Consider the following 18,694-nt stretch of genomic DNA (forward strand, 5'->3'; position numbering starts at 1 on the left):
CAGAGGAAATAAACCTTGATTGTTGCTGTTTGCTGATGAGCAGCTACTGAGATACCTCAGACCCCCTTGAATGTCTGTGGCCTTCTTAGCATCCTGCCACCATGCAGTTCATTGCTGAACAGGTAAAGTGTAGTGGTTAATTGCTTTTCACTCAAAACTGCTCTAAATTATGTATTTTTAAACACATTGTTATATCAATGGTTACTTATATACTCTTATTTTCCTTCCAGTGAGGTTTGCATATTTTCTGTTTACTCTCCCCAAAAAATGTTTTAATCCATGTAGAGCAAAAACAACTATCTTAAATAACAACTTAAGTATGTCAGGGTGTAATGCATAGTTACATTGTCTGCTCTCTTTTTTTTTTTTAGTTCTTGAGAAAATAATATTAAAATCTAGCGCCCAAATATCAAATCAATGCATTTATTAGGCCAATAAATGAATCAGCATATTTAAAGCTTACAGTAAATCATTACATCACAGTAAAATCCTTATTCTGCCACCACAACAAAGTTATCAAACTGAGCCAGTTCAAATGAGTGGGTTCCAATGGCAGCCCAGCCATTGTCGGGAGTGAGAACCACAGCGTTCTTCCACAGTGGGTATCCATTCAGCTGCCCTGACGCATACTGGCCCTGCAGGACAGAGGGAGCACAGTGACAAGTTACAATAAACACACACATTTAACACAGGTTGGATGAGGAGAGAAGTTGGCCAAGTACCTCAGAGAGAAATTGTCAAATGTAAAACATTTTGACCTGATTCCGTCAAATGATAGGTAGAGCAGAACTCATACCTCCACAGTAGGGACTCCTGCCAGTATAGTGTTCAGGGTCCCGGAGGCTGTCTTTTGGGTCCATACATTCACTTCCCCCTTTTTACTCCATCATTTGGTAAAAGACCCAAAGACTATGGAGCTTTGCAGCTGTTGATGTTGGAGGGAGAGTTTGAGGTTCCACTGGAGATAAGTTCTGAGTTACTTTATCACTGAATCGCCTGTATCTCAGCATATCCAGTGATTCATCTTTTTCGCCACTATACAGTGATACTAGAGCTTTTTCACCTGCTGCAATGATGATGCCTTTTCCCACATTTTCCTGTGACTGGCTGGACACCTTAGCTTGTTCAAGAAAGCTAGTGTCATTCTTTATTCTTTCGTGGTGGGGAGGCTTGTGTGCCTTCGTGACCCTGAAGACTATACCGCCGGGGGTTATACCCCTGGCAGGTGCTATCAAGCCAGGCGGTTTTCAGGTTAGAGGCCAGTCTAAAAGCAGCTTTGCCATCACCCATTGGCAGTAGGATGATTGGATGAAGATTGGGCCGATGTACTTGTCATACATATTAATGGTGTTTCTGCCTATGCAAATTAGGACATTCAATAAGTGTGGAGCTCATGTGCATATTCAAATTAATTTAAAATAAACTTTTCATGCATACTTTAAGCATGTAAAGTTTTATTGCGGTAGGAGTAAAGAAAAAATGTAAGCCTATTTGGGTGTATTTTGGGCATATTCGATAAGGGTAAAACTAATTTGCATATTCAAATTATTGTTCGAAGAAACTTGTGATAAACATTTTTTTACTTTTCATGGGTACTTTCATTGTGTAAAGTTTCATTTTGATAGGAATAAAAGGAAAAAAATTGCCCCATCGGGGTGTATTGTTGCCTGGCCTTATTGGCAGACATTGATGAGAATTAAACATTTTTCCTCAACTAGGGTATCTTAGGACTTTTAGTGTGTTGTTCTGGACACCTCATAGAAATTATCTATGCCGAAATTTTTTTTTTTACAATTAGTCGGTCGTAAAACGCTACTTTGCCTGGACTATTGCTTGTCTCCTGATCCAGCAGAGGTCGTTCACTTGTCACCTTTGAGTTACTTTGCCTGGACTACTACTTCAGAAGCTCTTATGCGGCTCTAGACTGTATTTAGCAGGTCACGTTCAAATTGATGTTCAAACTTCTAAGAAAAAAATGATAGCCATACAGAATAATGTATGACTCCAGCAGCCGTACAAGCTGCAGCACAACAACTCTTGACACAATTATTATAGATAATAGCAAGTAAACCTAGAGTATGACAGTGATTTCAGCGAGGTTGACATCAGATACATGACTGGTTGACATCAGTGACATATGGTGTGCTTGCTAAGGCTTCAAATCTTTTTCAGCACTATCAGGTCCAGAGCCTCACACCTTCATGAGGATGTCACAAAGTCATCAGTGACAGACAGTACTAAAGCAGAATACAAAGCTATGGTATCAAACAGAAAAAGCCATCAGCTCTGTGAAATAAAGGTTTTTATAAAGATGTAAAATCTTCACTTACTTTCACAGTGAGTGATAAGGTGTACCAGCCATATGCTCGTGTACCAGACTGACCCTCTGCAAGTACAGTCTGACAAGCTGTTGACAACAGTGAACAAAGTAGGTCCATCAAACACATTCAAGTAATTGGGGGATAGATATATATTTGGAAATTTCCATTTAATATTTTTATGTGGAGATATTGTCAACATTGCTTTGCTTTTTTAGTATGAGTATGTCTAATGAAGCAAAGAGTTATGCTGCTGACCAATATCGTTGGTAACTTTGTAGGTGCCATCTGCAAACACCCAGAAGAAGACTCCGTTAGCGCTGCGGACTGATTGCCCTCCTTTGTCCACTCTGGCTGCTATGAAAACACCACTAGTAATACTTTCCATGAAGACATCACATGTAACCGTCAGGTTCTGCCTGTAATATAAACAGATTCAAGTCTGGGATGTGACACAGTCAGGTTGCCATATTTGTATAGGTCAACAGGTATTAGAAATGTACACTCAAAAAAAAAAAACGTAAGGGCAGACATTTATTTTTACTCCCATTTTTTCACAAGTCAAAAGCAAAGATCTCAGTTTCTTCTGTGCACACTAAAGGCTTATTTCACACAGATTTGTTGTAAGCTGTATTATTGAGCACTTCACCATTGCTATGATAATCCATCTACCTGACAACTGAGGTTTATCAGGATGCTGACTAAAGAGCATGATTATTGCATAGTTGTGCCTTGAACTGGTCCAATAAAAGGCGACTACATGGCTGTAGCTTAGGGAATGGGTGTATTAGAGTATGGTCAGGCATAAGCTAGGGAAAACAAACACATGTGCTTTTTATGGAAATGGGAATGCACAAGATACTGTGATGAGATCCTTAAGGCCATTGTAGTGCCATTTAACCGCCCCGTCACCGCATTTTGCAGCAGGATAATGTACGGCCCCACGTTGCAAGGATCTGCACACAATTCCTGGAAGCTGAAAACCTCCAAGGTCTTCTATGGCCTGCATACTCACCAGACATGTTACATATTGAGCATGTTTTTGATGCTTTGGATTGACATATACAACAGTGAATTCCAATCCCTGCCAATATCCAGCGACTTTGCATCGACATTGAGGGGGAGTGGACCAATATTCCACAGCATTTGAGAGAAAAACAGCCTTTTGTTTGCAGAGGAAATCTTACATATTTGACTTCAATTCATGAAGAATGGGAATGAAAACAAAAGTTTTGCATTTATATTTCTGTTTAGTGTACATTAAATTAGCATCATCTCACCACAAATAATCTCCTATGATGCTGACAGTCTGGTCAGCATCAGTCGCCCATGTGACAGGTCTCTCAGTAAGAACCTGTCGCAAGGTGAAGATGTGAGGTCCAGGGTCAGTCAGATTGATGTAGTATTCAAACACGCCTGTTTGGTCAGAAAAGTCTGGAGCTTCAGTGAATGGTGGGTTTCCTACAGGATGTTAATACAAAGATAGTACAAAGCAATGGTTTACAAAATAAAGTTTATGATGTGGGTACATTGCCAGACCTAATGCCTTTCAATGAATTTTCCACTGTTACGCTTAAGTTCAATATTTCCTGCACCTGCATAGACTCTGAAAATAGTCTGAAAATCTTCTATTTGAGGCAAATTAAGTAATGTGTAGAAGTTCCATCATTATTTGGGTTCTGTTTATTATACTTACGAACATTAAAGTTATCCTTGTAGACTTTAGGGAAGCGTGCTGAGGGAGGTGGGTTTGGGTAACTGCCTTTCCGTCCGGTTGTAATGGTAGTTAGTGTGTAGACCTCATCTTCAGCCACATTTAATGTGAATGATCCATCTAATAACTAAAATTGTCAAAGTTGTAAAAGACAAATTAGACCTTTTTAAATTCTTAGCTCAGTGTATATCCGGCAAGAAAATTGCAGGTTCAAATGATTCTGAACTGTGCCTTTACCTTTACAGGAGTAAGCTTCTGAAAAAAGACAGACTTTTTTGTCTTGAAGTTAAACTGTGACCGCCAAACTTGCAACTCCTTGATATAGGCCTGAGAAAAAGAAGTAACCTTGAATAAGAAAAAAATAATCACTCAATAACTGTTTTAGCAATTTGATGAGAAACTCAGAGAAACATACAAAGGTTCCCTTCAGCTGGAAAGTTGCATTCTGGGAGGTAACGTTGAATTGAGGGAGTGGAGGTCTTATGCACACTGAATGATCCCGAGTCTGTGAAGGAAAAATCCAATTATGCAGAGTAAGAGCAGTGTTATTATTTTTTCTCATATAGATATTTTAAATCTGGATATGCCACTTTGACTGTTGTTTTATTTTACAATTGCTTTTTTAAAGAAACTTCCACTTCAAAGACCTTTTTTGTTTATTTGAAATAATATACATCAGACATTTGCCCATTTGAACAGAATTAAAATGTTGTACCTAAATGTGCATCTAGCTCACAATACAGCAACCAGGTTTGTCTGTCACTAACAGGAGCCAGTGCAGCAACAGCTGAAAAGGGTGGATGCATGTTGTCATGTTTTCTTTGAGAATGAACACATAAAGCTTTCACACCATGTTTTATCATTTTGCGACTCTTTATTCCTTAACTTTTGTCTCACACAACCAAAGTTGTCTGTTGGCCACATCTTTCCGCCTTTGCATGTGTGGTACAAAATGATTTAACCACATCTTGATGCAGAACCTCAGGGAATCACCATGCACAGTATTAAGAATACCTTTTGTGGTAATTGTCAGACTTCCTGTCGCAAAAAAGTGAGTTTTGATGAAACAACATCATGTGCTGATGAACGTAAATGTGTTTGGGGTTCAGTGGTTTGCCGTGGTGGTGAAAATTGCTGGAACCAATGATGATTAGCCAAATTTGTTTTAAAGTCGCAGTGATGTTAGAATTAATGGGTATTAGTTGAATTAGGATAATCATTTTGATTGTGACATTATGACTTCTGGGAGGGATTGATGTGTTGCTTTGTTATTATATGTATGAAGCTAAAAACCAGAGAGCTGAGCTTCCTTTAAACCCTATGGCTCTGCAGACTTCCTTCTCTACAGCTACACCCTTAAAAACTTATTTTTAAAGTGATAAATTCAAATCAAAGAACAATGATGTCAAAACATTTTAAAGATAAAAGTTAAAAAAATGTGTTAAATAGGAAAGTTTAACTCGCCATAGTTTCCACGACAACAGTGAGGTTTCCATTTCCATCAGTAAGTGCAACATAACTTCCCCCTTGTGCAAGATGTCCAACAGTCTGCAGGTAAGTCCACCCGGGCTGGGTGAACTGTGTGGTGTGGGCTATAAGGGAAACAACAGCATGAAATGATCAAGTATTTATTAAAGCATTTCGGAAAAATAAGGGCTAAAAGAAAACTCTTGATTTTGATGATATTCTTTTCAGAACCACAAGTATTTTTTAAGGTGCCACAACATTCAGAGGTCCTGTAACTGTCCCCTATCCGCAGTAGCTTTTCTTATCAGCTTCATTTCAGTTATTTAGAAACTGCATCAAACCTGTGATCCAGATTGGAGATTCCACCACGTAGTTGCCACTCCATGGCTCCTCAGCCGTCATCAGCCCATCTCTGCCAAACGGCAGTTCCTGATAGTAGCTTGCCACCAGGTTCCAGGAGATGGTGCTGAAAGAAGATACACTATCAGGGACCTGACAGCTCACTCCTCATCTCACTACAGTTGGTAATTCTTAGTCTGCTTATGATTTTTAAATTAAATATTTTCTCTGTAATCAAAAAGTTCACAAATTCATGTTGTTAATATTTTGAAAATGAAAGAATAACTTATTAAGGCATACTGGCAAGTAGATGAGTGAATTTTCATTTTGTACCCCTTGAGAGTTAATCACACACGTTTGTTAAATTACATAGAGTTGCTTATGGGTTTTCTTACGCCGTCATGTGACCATTGACGTAATTCTGGTTGAGGATGCGAGCCCAGCAGCCTCCTCCAACCTCATCGTTGAAGGTGCTGTAGTCCTCGGATGACCAGAGCTTCTTCTGCGTCTTCAGGGCGTCCGTCACTGTGTTGGTGCCTGGGTAATGAGCCCTAGAAGTCACACACATTCAACACACAAGGTATTTAATGTATTGTATACATACATGAGTTTCACATTTTGGAAATTAAACATCTGTGCTCAGGAACACAAACTGGTTGATATTAGATGTGGTCTACGGGGAGAGCGTGGCGTAGGGGATAGAGCGGGTGCTCTGCAACAAGAAGGTTGCTGGTTCGAATCCCACTCTATCCCATCTGCATGCCTAAGTGTCCTTGGCAAGATACTGAACCCCTAGATGGCCCCTCATAAAAATGATGAGTGTTCTAAAAATGTAAGTCGCTTTGGATAAAAGCGTCAGCTAAATGACATGTATTGTAATGTCTAATCAACCACTCAATAGTCCCAGAGGTAAAATCCATAAATTAACATCTCCACTGGGAGATGAAGGCAGACACAGGATTTAAGTTGAAATTGCTGAAAGTTTTTATTTGAGATTTGATCTTGTTTAAATGACAAGCAAACTACTTATGACACTACTAAAGACAATCATCAGGGGTATCAGACAGTGGATAAACCATCTTAATCAAACAGACTCAAGAACATATTGAAACATCAACAGCTATTTAAGTGTAATATCTGACGAACGATCAGGGTGAATATAAATCCATACTTTCTGTACTTATTAAACTGTAATGAAGCTTTTAAGTGAGCTGATTGATCAAATTTGTATAATAAAGGTGTTTGTGTGAGTCAAGTAAAAACATAAAGTGAAGGAGGTTGTCTCGAATATTGATTAGCATTTACAGTAGCCAATAGAGGCGAGCATATTCACTCTGTGCACTACTTTGCTGTAATTTGCTAATTCAGGTTTTCGATTAAAAAAATCTGACTACTGCATGAGTGCTATGACAGTGGACAGTGCTCTCCACACTGATTTTACATTCATTCCGTTTAGACTTGTGTTCTGCAACTAAGGCTTAAAAGGACAAACTCTGATTTTAGCCTTTACTGTATCAAGTTGCCCCCCGCCCCCCTAGCAACGCCACTGCACTGAGGCGTATTACTCCACAGGTCAACAAGTGACTCTGCTCCTCTGATGTTATCTAATCACTCAAACTTGGAACTTATCGGTGATGTTGGTTCCTGATTCCAGATCGTTCTGGTCACTTTAACCCTGATGTCCTAGCTGTGTGAATCACGTTATAACTCGTGTTGTGTCAAGCAGGAGAATGTGTGTGCACGGTGTGTTTAAACACACGTCTCATAAACGCAACAGTTAATCAAACAAACACAATGTAAACGTCAGAGGGAAGATAAGGCAGACTCTGCCACAGGACAACCAGACCTTTTATTAGCATCTGGTCCTAAAGCAGCGCTGGTTATAATTATGCATCGGCGGGACATCGCTAAAACAATGAACGTAGCAAAAAACATGAATCAATTATTCTCTGTCTTTGCATCGATGCAGAGTCGATCACATCTGCATCGCTATGCATCGAAGAATCGAGCAATTTCCACACCTCTAGTAGTAGCACTGAATGTGCAGGGAGTTCACATTAACTATTAGTTCAACATGTAAATTCATGACGACAGCCATCTCTGTATCATCGAGGACTTCTCACCACCACATTTGACTAGGCCTAAGAGCTGAACTACTAAATTGGACAGCATAGGTCCCTGTCCACTGGTCGCTTACTTTTTGACTCAGTTACATTCCAGAAAGCATTATCATTGGGCTCATTTTAGAATATAGGACAAGATGGTATTATCCTTTTAACATTTAAAGATCTTCTGCACAATTTAAGTTATCAACTAACAGTAGGTGTTAGCAGTTGTTAGCGACCATCAGCCAAGTTGGGGACACAATATCAGTTGTGCACGTTAGCATCATCAAGTGTTTTGGCCTTGTAATCAACGATACAGGCTGAACTTGAGGATTAGCTGAAGTTAAAGGTAAATCTGAATGGCTACTGGCTTGTATGGAAGTACTATGGAAGCCATGTGGCCCGCTCAGTAGATCAGACATCTAGTAGGGTCAGGAACCTCAATCCGTGACCATTCTCTGGCTAACATGTTTTGACAACCGATTTGACTTCTTTACACCTTTTACAAAAAATGTTGCCCCCATTTCCCTCGCAAAAATGTAGGCCTTTTTGGCTAAAGGGCAGAATCAAAAATGGCAGCCAGCATGTCTGAATACAATTTTTGATGTAAATTGACCATAAGGATTGGGATTCTGACATCATTTTTCCATTTAGACATCCTGTTGACCCCAAAATCCAAGATGGCCAGCATCCGGGAGAGCAAAAATTTAAAGTTTTATACACAAATCGGCCCCCAGGTGTCCAGGAGATTGGTGATGTATGGCCTTTATACATTACTTATTATGGAAGGACAAAAACAAAGAATATCAGAAATAAGTTTTATTTAATAACTGTTACTTAAGAAAGGAACGAAAAACACTTGAAACATGCCAATAAGAAAACGTTGTACCCCAAAAATGTTACCTTTTGGTCATTTAAAAAATACATTACATTTTTGATGTCAGTCCAATTAAATTATCTCAGTATCAGGACCAAACATTGATAACAGATCAGACTAGTCACAACTAGAGTTACCACCACTAATGATTTTTTTTTTTTAGTTTTCATGTCATGTTCTGTCTGTTAGTTGACAGCATTACACAAAAACAATTTAATGAATTACCACTAAACATGGAGGGAGGTTGTTGTAGGGTTCAGGAAACAATTATATTTTTGTGTGGATCTGGATTAATGCCATTTTTTTGTCAAGTTTCTTTAGATTCTAAGGTTGCGCATATTTGTACATTTTCACAAATTTTCCAGCGTTGCTCTGGATAGAAAACATCAAGCCTAGAACTATTCAAATGTGTACAGTATCATATTATGTTGATCATGCAGGTAAAGCTTTCAGAGAAGCTAATTTAGCACAGTATTTTCCAAACGAATCAAAGAGTTAGAAACAGACTGAAAACAACAAGCTTCATGCTCAGAGGATCCTACCCTATCACGTCTACAGCTTTGCTCAGCTCAGGGTCAAGCAGCAGTGACAGGACAATGGGCTCCCACAGGTTGTCACTCGCTATGATCCTGACCCTCTCCAGGCCATTTTTATCCAGGGTGTATCGCAGCAGCTGGTACAGCCAGTCACAGGAAGAAGGAGAGCACAGGAGACATATGAATTCAGAGCTACACAACATGGACTTGGTTTAACTTTACAATATTCGTTGCTATCATGTAAATCCTGTATATCCTGAGGACTGTTCAGTCCAATATTAATTATTTACAATAAACGGTGAATAATAATACTGAATGGTAGGGGTGTAACGGTACAAAAAAAAACATGGTTCCTTGATTTTTTTAGGTCATGGTTGGGCATATTTTCAGTAAAGCACAAACAAAGAGCAGAAAACATAACGTTTTGTTTTTCTTTTCCTCTAATTAAACACTGTTTAATTGAACAAACTTTTGCTGTGTCTTTCTTGCCTTAAAAGTCATCCAGTGACTCATCTTTTTTGCACCCATACAGTGATACTCAAGCTTTTTCACCTGCTGCAGTGATGATGCCTTTTCCCATATTTTCCTGTGACTGGCTGGACACCTTAGCTTTTTCGAGAAAGCTAGTGTCATTCTTTATTCTTTCGTGGTGGGGAGGCTTGTGTGCCTCCGTGACCCTGAAGACTATACCGGCAGGGGTTTTACCCCTGGCAGGTACTACCAAACCAGGCAGTTTTCAGGTTAAAGGCCACCCATTGGCAGTAGGATGATTGGATGAAGATTTGGTAGATGTATTTGTCAAACATACGAGTGGTGTTTCTGCCTTTGCAAATTAGGACATATTCAATAAGTGTGGAGCTCATGTGCATATACAAATTCGTTTCAAAAGAAACTTGTAGTACAAAAAAGTTACTTTTCATGTAAACTTTTACCATGTAAAGTTTTATTGTGGTAGGAGTAAAGGAAAACATTAAGCCTATTTGGGTGTATTTTGGGCATATTCGATTAATGTATAGCTAATTTGCATATTAAAATTCATTTTCAAAGAAAGCTGTAATACAATTTTTTTTACTTTTCATGGGTACTTTCAATGTGAAAAGTTTCATTTTGATAGGAGTACAGGAAAAAAATAGCACCATTTGGGTGTATTGTTGCCTGGCCTTATTGGCACACATCCCAGATTGATGAGTATTAAACATATTTCCTCAACTAGGATTTCTTAGTAGTTTAGTATGATGTTCTGGACAATTTTTTTAATGTAGTTTCGATCTTTATCGTCTATATTTTCAGTCATTACATGCCTCGAACAACCTCAAGCTAAATTTAAAAGCTGTTGGCTAAATAAGAGCAATTGAGAATTTGTGTCATTCATAATCCGATAATCGATTAATCGTTTCAATAATCGATGACTAATCAACTATCATAATAGACGTTAGTTGCAGCCCTAATCCAAAGTTTTGTTTGTTTTCTTTGGAATATTAGCAGCAAACTGTAGAATGGTCGTATATAATAGTAATACAAATAGTTGACAACATATTTCACATATACTCACGTATTATTGGAAGAGTCGAGTCATCATCTACATTACTTATTCAGGAAAATAAATATTTTCCTGTATAGTAGCATGAACATAAACAGCTCCAGTCAATGACTGAACTTGTATCTTTCAGTCCAACGGGAATAACAGCCACAAACATCCAGCTCATAGTTACAGAGGAAGGAGTCTACAGACACAGTCCACCATGATCCAACTGTCCCTCAGTGATCTCACAGCACATGGAGACAATCCACTGAGGACTTTACATTCTAATTGCTGCACTATTGGGTCTAATGAGCAGGTTTTTACGCGTATAATTTCATGCCACCCTGCACAGGACTTCAAGTCGACTGTACTTACCCAATCACCTCAATAGAATCATTGAGGGGTGGATCAGCAATCATAGATTTAGCGATGGTCCAATCACCGTCTGCTGCAATGATGCCAAGGCCAGTTAGACCAACTTTATCCAGAGTGTTCCGGAGCACCTTGACAACAAAGACATGCTCTCAGAGGAACCCTGCTAGCTGTTGGTGGCTGTTTTATCCATCATCACTGAAACTAAGTTTACACATAATGCACATTTGTCAATCAAATCAGTGGAAGGACATTGAAAGAGTTTAGTATTACCTTGATGTACTTGCTGTTGTAGGTTCGCTCATTCCAAATCTAAATAGAGGAAGGTTAAAGTTTAGTTACATTGCAAACCTGTCCAAGTTCTGATACAACTGGCTGTTGAAACCCAATATTTACTCAACATAATAATTATGCCAGCTCCGATTTGTTAAGTTTAGATTGACAGCTCACAAGAACCAATAGGATATGGCTATCCACCATTTTGAGATCTTTGTTTACATGCAAATAGAAATTACCAGTGAGAGTAGGTCCCAGTTTACACGCAAATAGAAATTACCAGTGAGAGTACATCCAAGTTTATACAGAGGAGGTGGCTGCGCTGGCTCCCGATCTTGAATCTGGATTTGATTGCTCCTACTTGGATCCCCGGATGTTGCAGTTGAATTTTTTGAGGTTGAATTTTTTGCGGTTGAATTTTTTGACCTTGAATTTTTGGAGGTTGAATTTTTTGCAGTTGAATTTTAAACGTTGAAAAACATTCAAATACATAATTTCCATGCATAAATATTCAGTGCTAGAAATTCAATGTCTTTTTTGTTTCAAATCCCGATGACACAGATTTACTTCCATAGGTTTTGGACTGATTATGTTACTGGACTGGACTGTCTGGACCTTTGGCAATGTACCAACACCGTTTTTGTTGGAATGTTATCGATCTGTGGATTAATATGAAGCTTCTTAGGTGAGTCGCGTCGACTTTGTTATTGTCTTTTTTTCTACTTACGGTCGGACTGAGACGTTGATTGTACCGGTTGTGATCGGATCTTGAAATGGTTTACATCAGTGGAATCAGAATAATCTTAGCTTTCTAAGGATATGTTGCATTAGTACCTAGCTGTACGACACAGTTCTGTAAATAACAATGTTTGGCGCTGATCTGTAAAACAGTGCACCTGGACGGCGCCCTCGGGGTGATGCCCTCGTAACTTACTACATACCCCAACATACTGAATATCCAGATCATGGTACTGCTTGGCACCAAGGATCCACTTCACCACATATGCTGCAGTAATGTCTGGGAAGTCATAGGGCCAGTCCTTGCCATGGCCAACCCAACCAGGAAATGCCCAGGGTAACCCTGCATCAAGAAACACACATACACACACACGCAAAGTTGAGGATGCTTTGTATACCACCAATGAAAATTATAATGAAAAAAAAAATGGCTCCAGCTGTTTTAAAAGATAGGCTAAAAATGTAAATAAAATAATTTGTTAAGAGGGAAATTTGCAGTGCTACAGAAGCAAAGACCACAGTCAAAAATAGACATCAGAAAAGTTAAGTAAACAATATAATAAGCAAGGTTTATAATCCATGGAAATATTAAAATCAAAATAAGAAAGGAATAGAAATAATATATACAGTGTAAGCAGAATATGTACAGTGAAACAGATTGCACATTAGCTATTAATTGAGCAGGAGGAAATGGAATTACAAAATTAAAAAGTGAAACCTTAGGCTAAAGTGCAGTCCAGAAATTGGTGCATATTGTCAAGTGAGTGGAGTTGTGGTTGCACTATCTTACTGCTGCAGGAAGGAACTTGCATACGTTGTAAAACCAAGGTTTTGAAAGTTCTGTCATATAACAAATAATAGCTCTGAGGTTTTTTTAACTTAAATTGACAGATCTTTTCAAACAGGCCTATATGGCCTTGATATTCATTTAGAGAAGTATAAGGCATATTTCGATCATATAATCAATTTCTCAGTATTACATTATCATATGATCCACCTTTCCTTTGGATTTTTACCTATCTGCAGTTTATTTTTGACGTAGAGAGCAGCAAAAAAAAAATACCTATGAGTGTGATTTTGGGGTTCCTCTTCCTGGCTTCTTTCATGAGCCACCACTCGTAGCCTCGGAAGTAGTTCTCATCATTCTCATAGTGCATGTGGGATGGCTCTGTTCCATCTGAAAATGGTTAAATCAAAACTTTAAGAAAAAAAAACAACTCCTAAAACAGAAATTAAAGTGTCAAAAACTGACTCAGTAATGAGTAGCTCCACCATTATTGTTGATCACTTCAAAAATTCGTTTTGGCATGCTTGATGCAAGTGTTTCCAAAAGGCTAGTGCGAATGTTTTTTTTTTTTGTAGCTGTGGTCTTAAACTTTTGATCAGCTGAGGAACAGCCTACTTCAGTTAAATTGTTGTTTTCATAAATTGCCTGCTCACAACTTTTGGTCTCTTGTTCCCATTTCTTCTTTTTGCATTTTGAAGCTCTACTTAGAACCTTCCTAAGATCCAACAGTGCAAAATGCAAATTCATGCAATTTTTTAACTGGTCTTAAGATTTTGATCAGGAGTGTATATTGACATGCAGTGCATTAATATGTGTTGCATGGATCATCATTATCGATAATACTCAATAGTGTGAGCTCGCACATCGTTAAAACAACAATTAAGATATTATCGTAGACGATATATATAGCGCACATCCCAACCTACTGCATAGCTCAAGATAAAAAAACATTAACGATCCCACACCATTGAATTTCACTTGTTACCGCAGCAGAGAGTTACAACAGCCAGCTAGACAAAATATTAAAAAGGCAATAGAATATAAATAAGAATTACAGAATACATACATATACATATCTTTCAAAGTAAAAAATATTTTTGCAAAGAGATGTACCTGAGTAAAGTGCAGTGGCAGAGGATGATGCATAAGGATGTACACTGTATTTGTGCATTAGTATAGGGAGATATTTTAGCGTTAAGGTGAATTTGTACTCGTTGTAAAAAGGGGGCACCAGCTCCTAACGGAGTAAATAATAATAGTCAGTCTCAAATGAACACATAATGTAACGATAGATACAAAAGTAAGAGATTTATTGTCTAATAATGACGAGGTAGATAATATTTACAAGGATGATGAATATGCAACATGGAATAAATGAAACATCTGGATTTATAGAAATGGTTGGGTGATGGTGGAAGATATGTTAAAATGTGGTAACGTTAATGGCAACAAATCTACAATTAAGTGAATTGATCTACGAAGGTAAATTTAGACATTGTAATTCTGGAGATTGTAACAATATCAACCCAATCAGTGTTTCCCCTACCCTTCTACAAGGGGGGCACCCCGCCCCGCCAACGGCACCTCCCGCCCCCCCCTGGAAGATCAACTTAATTATTTATTTTATTTATTTTTTTGTAATAAAGCGCCAGATCGCCAGAGGCAGTTTATGTCTTTCTCTACGTGGTCGCGCGTTTAGATTTCTCCTCTGCTCTCTGTATCGCGCACGGCGGAGTTCCATCCAGATGCGCGCACACACTGACACGTGCGCACCCACAGAGGTGAGCAACCTCCTACCAGCGGACAGAGAGCATCTGAGAACATGGCTCATGAACCACCTGAGAAGCAGCTAAAAATATCTGCGCTTTTTAGATACTCCCAGGTGTATGATGGTAACAGCCACTCTCCTGCTAGTAGCAGCCGGAGGAGCTCTCCTGCTCCGGGTCCAAGTGCAGAGAAGCAATATCATTAAGCTCTTAACAACCAGCACTTTAAGTTTGTTTTATCATCGAAATGCTCTGTGATTAAAATAAAAAAATCTACGCCTTTACTCCTATTAAATAATTTACATAATAAGATATGGATTTACCTATGTAGATGGGAAGTGACGCTGAGAAATTAAATATTAGGTGCACCTAAAATATGTGGTGGTGCACTTGATGAAAAGGTTAGATGTACCAGTGCAACCAAGGAAAAGTTAGTCTGGAGCCCTGCAATTCTGTATTTACATTTTTTTCAAATATAAACTGTTATTCTCCTTATGTTTCTCATGTGGATAGCATTTCTGGAGAACATGTTTGTCAGAGACTTATTATTATAAAGGGAGAGTGCACTCACAGATTTTGTTTAGCTGCACGACTTTGGTATTGATGAATTGTAAAAGTAGGGAGTAACAGCTCAATGACAATGGTGCTAAACCAGGAAAGACAAGTGTTGGACTATCCAACACCGCAGAATTGATATAGGTAAAAATTAGGTATGTTTTAAAACCATCTCCATAGGTCGACTACACGCCTGACACAAGCTTGGTCATAAGCAGTGCCTCGTCTGTAGATCGTCACTCAAAAAAAAAAAAGTCATCCTTAGGAATGAATGTTATCATGTGTATCTTTTTTCTCTCACTGTTTATCCTTATAACAATCAATCAAATTTTATTTGTATAGCCCATATTCACAAATCACAATTTGTCTCATAGGGCTTTAACATGGTGAGACATCCTCTGTCCTTAACCCTCAGCAAGAGTAAGTAAAAAACAACTCTGCCGCTTCAAGCCAAGTTCCTGGCACAACTGGACAAATACACAGCTAACTTATTGAAGATCTTCAGCAATAGAGGAGGACCCGCTGGAAGGAAGATATGATTCGTCATGGCGCCAACAGATAAGAAAAGTTCATTACACTGTTGCATTACTGAAATGATGTCTTTTAGTAAGTAAAATCTTTCTAAAAAACACTGGTAAAACTCTACATATTTGAAAACCTAGAAATTGTTTTATGGTAAAAAAGATAACTTCTGATCGAATCTAATCGTTCAAACAGAGATGGATACATTTTTCATTAAGTGTCAATAAATTAACCACTGGGGTGGTTATGATAGAAGAGGTTTATGAACAATGTCCTGCAAAATGTGTGTATGTCTACATCAATGAGGACAGCAACACTATCATAAAGGAGTACTTGGTTGGTAAAGGCATTTTACTCTAAGCTTTCAGCATTAAACTTGCAATGCTTTCTTTATTTCAAAATTTTCAATTTATTTTTCACCATTAGAATGTCAACGGTGAGGAAGCTAATTGAGATCGCATAACCACCATGGGGCTTTACATGATTCGCAAAGAAGGTGAGGAGGAAGAAGACAAGCCAGAGGACATTGACATGTTGATTAAGGGTGTGGATGGAACTGCTATGCGACCTGAGAAGCATTTCCTTTGGTTGTGCCATGCTGTTTGGACTAATTTACACACATGAACTATCCAAAAGAACTCAAATTCACATTTGATTTCTTCCAGAAAGTGTTGATGAACTTGTTGATGAACTTGTTGATGTCAACCAACTGTCCCCAAAGGTCCAAACACTCAAGATGCTTCAGTGAGTACAGTGCTGGACTATTGAGCTAGCCACATTTTGATGAGCTTGTAAATCACTGGAAGAACCCCCCCCCCACAGTGGAAGTTTAAATTAGCTTAATTTATTCAAATCTGACTTAAGTTCTTTAATTTCCACTGACTGAACATGATAGAAATATATTGCATTGAGTGTGTCCCTTTATACCGAACTTTTGTAATAAAATTACATGGAAAATGTTCATGTAATTGATATATATAAAGTTAATGTTTTATGATAAAAACAAATTCTGACAGTAAGGTAGAAACATTATGTCACTAACCAGTAGTCTGAGCATCTCCTCCGATCTCCACCTTCAGTATTTGCAGAGAAGCTCCAAAGTTTGGCTGAAGACAGAGAAGACGACGCAGGAGTGAGACTAAACGTAGGTTAAGCTCTATGGCTAACTGGATTCAGAACTCACTTTAAACAAGAAGTCTAGGATCTGGCTGCGGTACGGCTCTGCGTAATTAACCAGTAACCGAGACGTCGCCTGGAGGAAGCCGGAGATTCAGCGTTACCTTCATACACATTCAAGCTGTTGACTTTCCTGAGGAACCAGGAAGTGGATGGAAAACAGGCTGTACTCACCCCTCCGCCGCTCAGACCTCCAACTCCGTCAAACACCCGCCCCAGTCCTGCTTTATCGTCTAGCACATAAGCGTGCGAAGAAAGACAAAGACTCAGATACACAGTGAGGAAGAGCACAACAACCGACCCTCTATGTACCATCCTGCCGCTGTCCGTCTTTAGGCTACATGCGCGCGGTATGTGTCACATGACAGCGCTGCGGGTCGGTAACATGTGACACCCTGTGGGGCGAGGGGCGGGGTGAAGACACTATTCGTAGAGAAGGCGGCGTACAAGTGTAATTGTTTGTATAACCACTGTTCCTTGACCCTGATGAAAGACGTCCCGAAACCAAGCAACAATGATACGAACAGACCACAAGTTTGTCTAAAATTCCACTAAAAACGAAATCACACTAACCATCAGTTACTCACAGCAATTACAGCAAAATAGATTCTGTTGAAAATAAAGGCAACTAAATGTCAGTAAATTATATTCTACTCATTATAAATTGCTTTTGTCAGTGAAGAACACAACAGCTGATATAAATGTAAACAGCTGAGTAGGAGAGGGAATCACTTTAAATGTAGGTGTTAACATGACACTTTTCGAAAAATTTGTTTTTCATCCTCTTATTTGACTTATTGTAAACAGGCCTATGCATCGCAAACTGTTATACTCAGAGAAAAGGGACTGAATGTATACAACCAGTACATGACTCAAACACACTGGAGGTTGCATTAACAACAAAGTAGATTTACTTACATCATGAAAAATATAGGTGTACAAATAAAGGCTAGAATGTATACAGGTACAGGGGTTAGATGAGGGCTTAAGGTACATGTAAAAGGGTCGGTTTACAGTGGACAGTGGACTATAAAGGATCTGGACTGTCTACTGGACTCTACACTGTTGAGATTGCCAAACTGAAATGACAAGCCTTGGTCTCACGAAAATTTCCTACTTGTATCACCAGCTTGTCACACCCATCATTACATTTGACCTATAGCACTTCCTGCAGCTTGGTCAACTTCCTAGCTAGCGACGAAGTTTCATCATCAGCGTGCAATGAATCATTGATTTGTTTGACCTAAGAAGGATCCTCTCACTGGGTCCTTGTTGCTCAGGAAATAGAAAGATAAATGTCTTGGCCGTCTTTGAAGGACCCTTCGGTCTAGTTGTGCTGCTGTGATGCGATCAGTTTTCAATTGCAGCCTTTGAAGGATGTGGCCCCTGAGTTGAAACTGTGTAAATGATATATTACACAAAACATATACAATATATAACAATGTGCACATACTGTACTAGGTCATTAGGTGTGCAGAGTGATCAGACAAATTGTCACATTATAAAAGACAATAGAACATTTTAAAATAAACAAAATTCCAAATCCAGACTTACCTCATTCCTTACATGTTATACCTGCAAAAGGAAACAATACATACTGACTGTATATGCATAAAAGAATAAA

The 18,694-nt window shown here is 38.7% G+C and overlaps 1 protein-coding gene across 3 annotated transcripts; it reads right to left on the reverse strand.

The window, feature by feature from the left end:
• Positions 1-409: 409 nt before the first annotated feature.
• On the reverse strand, positions 410-17,432 carry galcb (galactosylceramidase b). Of its 3 annotated transcripts, none has more exons than XM_062397071.1 (17): positions 17,245-17,429; positions 17,078-17,146; positions 16,937-17,000; positions 13,328-13,441; positions 12,468-12,607; positions 11,524-11,562; positions 9,363-9,493; positions 6,234-6,389; positions 5,841-5,965; positions 5,497-5,624; positions 4,448-4,537; positions 4,270-4,359; positions 4,015-4,159; positions 3,599-3,779; positions 2,577-2,737; positions 2,331-2,407; positions 410-635 (listed from the first exon to the last, which is right to left on the reverse strand). In XM_062397071.1, the coding sequence occupies exons 1-17, from the start codon at positions 17,383-17,385 to the stop codon at positions 492-494; spliced, it is 1,995 nt and encodes a 664-aa protein (XP_062253055.1). In that variant the 5' UTR covers positions 17,386-17,429; the 3' UTR covers positions 410-491. The 3 variants fall into 3 exon arrangements, with proteins under 3 accessions (XP_062253055.1, XP_062253056.1, XP_062253057.1); XM_062397072.1 differs by lacking the exon at positions 9,363-9,493 and adding an exon at positions 11,254-11,381; XM_062397073.1 differs by lacking the exons at positions 2,331-2,407; positions 2,577-2,737 and having other exon boundaries at positions 17,245-17,432.
• Positions 17,433-18,694: the final 1,262 nt, after the last annotated feature.

Source organism: Platichthys flesus, chromosome 10, assembly GCF_949316205.1.
Source record: "Platichthys flesus chromosome 10, fPlaFle2.1, whole genome shotgun sequence".
In the NCBI taxonomy this organism is placed as follows: domain Eukaryota; kingdom Metazoa; phylum Chordata; class Actinopteri; order Pleuronectiformes; family Pleuronectidae; genus Platichthys; species Platichthys flesus.

Bases quoted from the DNA above. Each gene is read 5' to 3' on its own strand.
- galcb (XM_062397071.1), bottom strand. From the start codon at position 17,385: ATGGTACATAGAGGGTCGGTTGTTGTGCTCTTCCTCACTGTGTATCTG. The intron at 5,625-5,840 runs GTTTGATGCAGT...TTTCCCTTATAG, and splicing joins ATCTCCAATCTGGATCACAG to CCCACACCACACAGTTCACC. The intron at 4,160-4,269 runs GTAAAGGCACAG...TGACAATTTTAG, and splicing joins AGAAGCTTACTCCTGTAAAG to TTATTAGATGGATCATTCAC.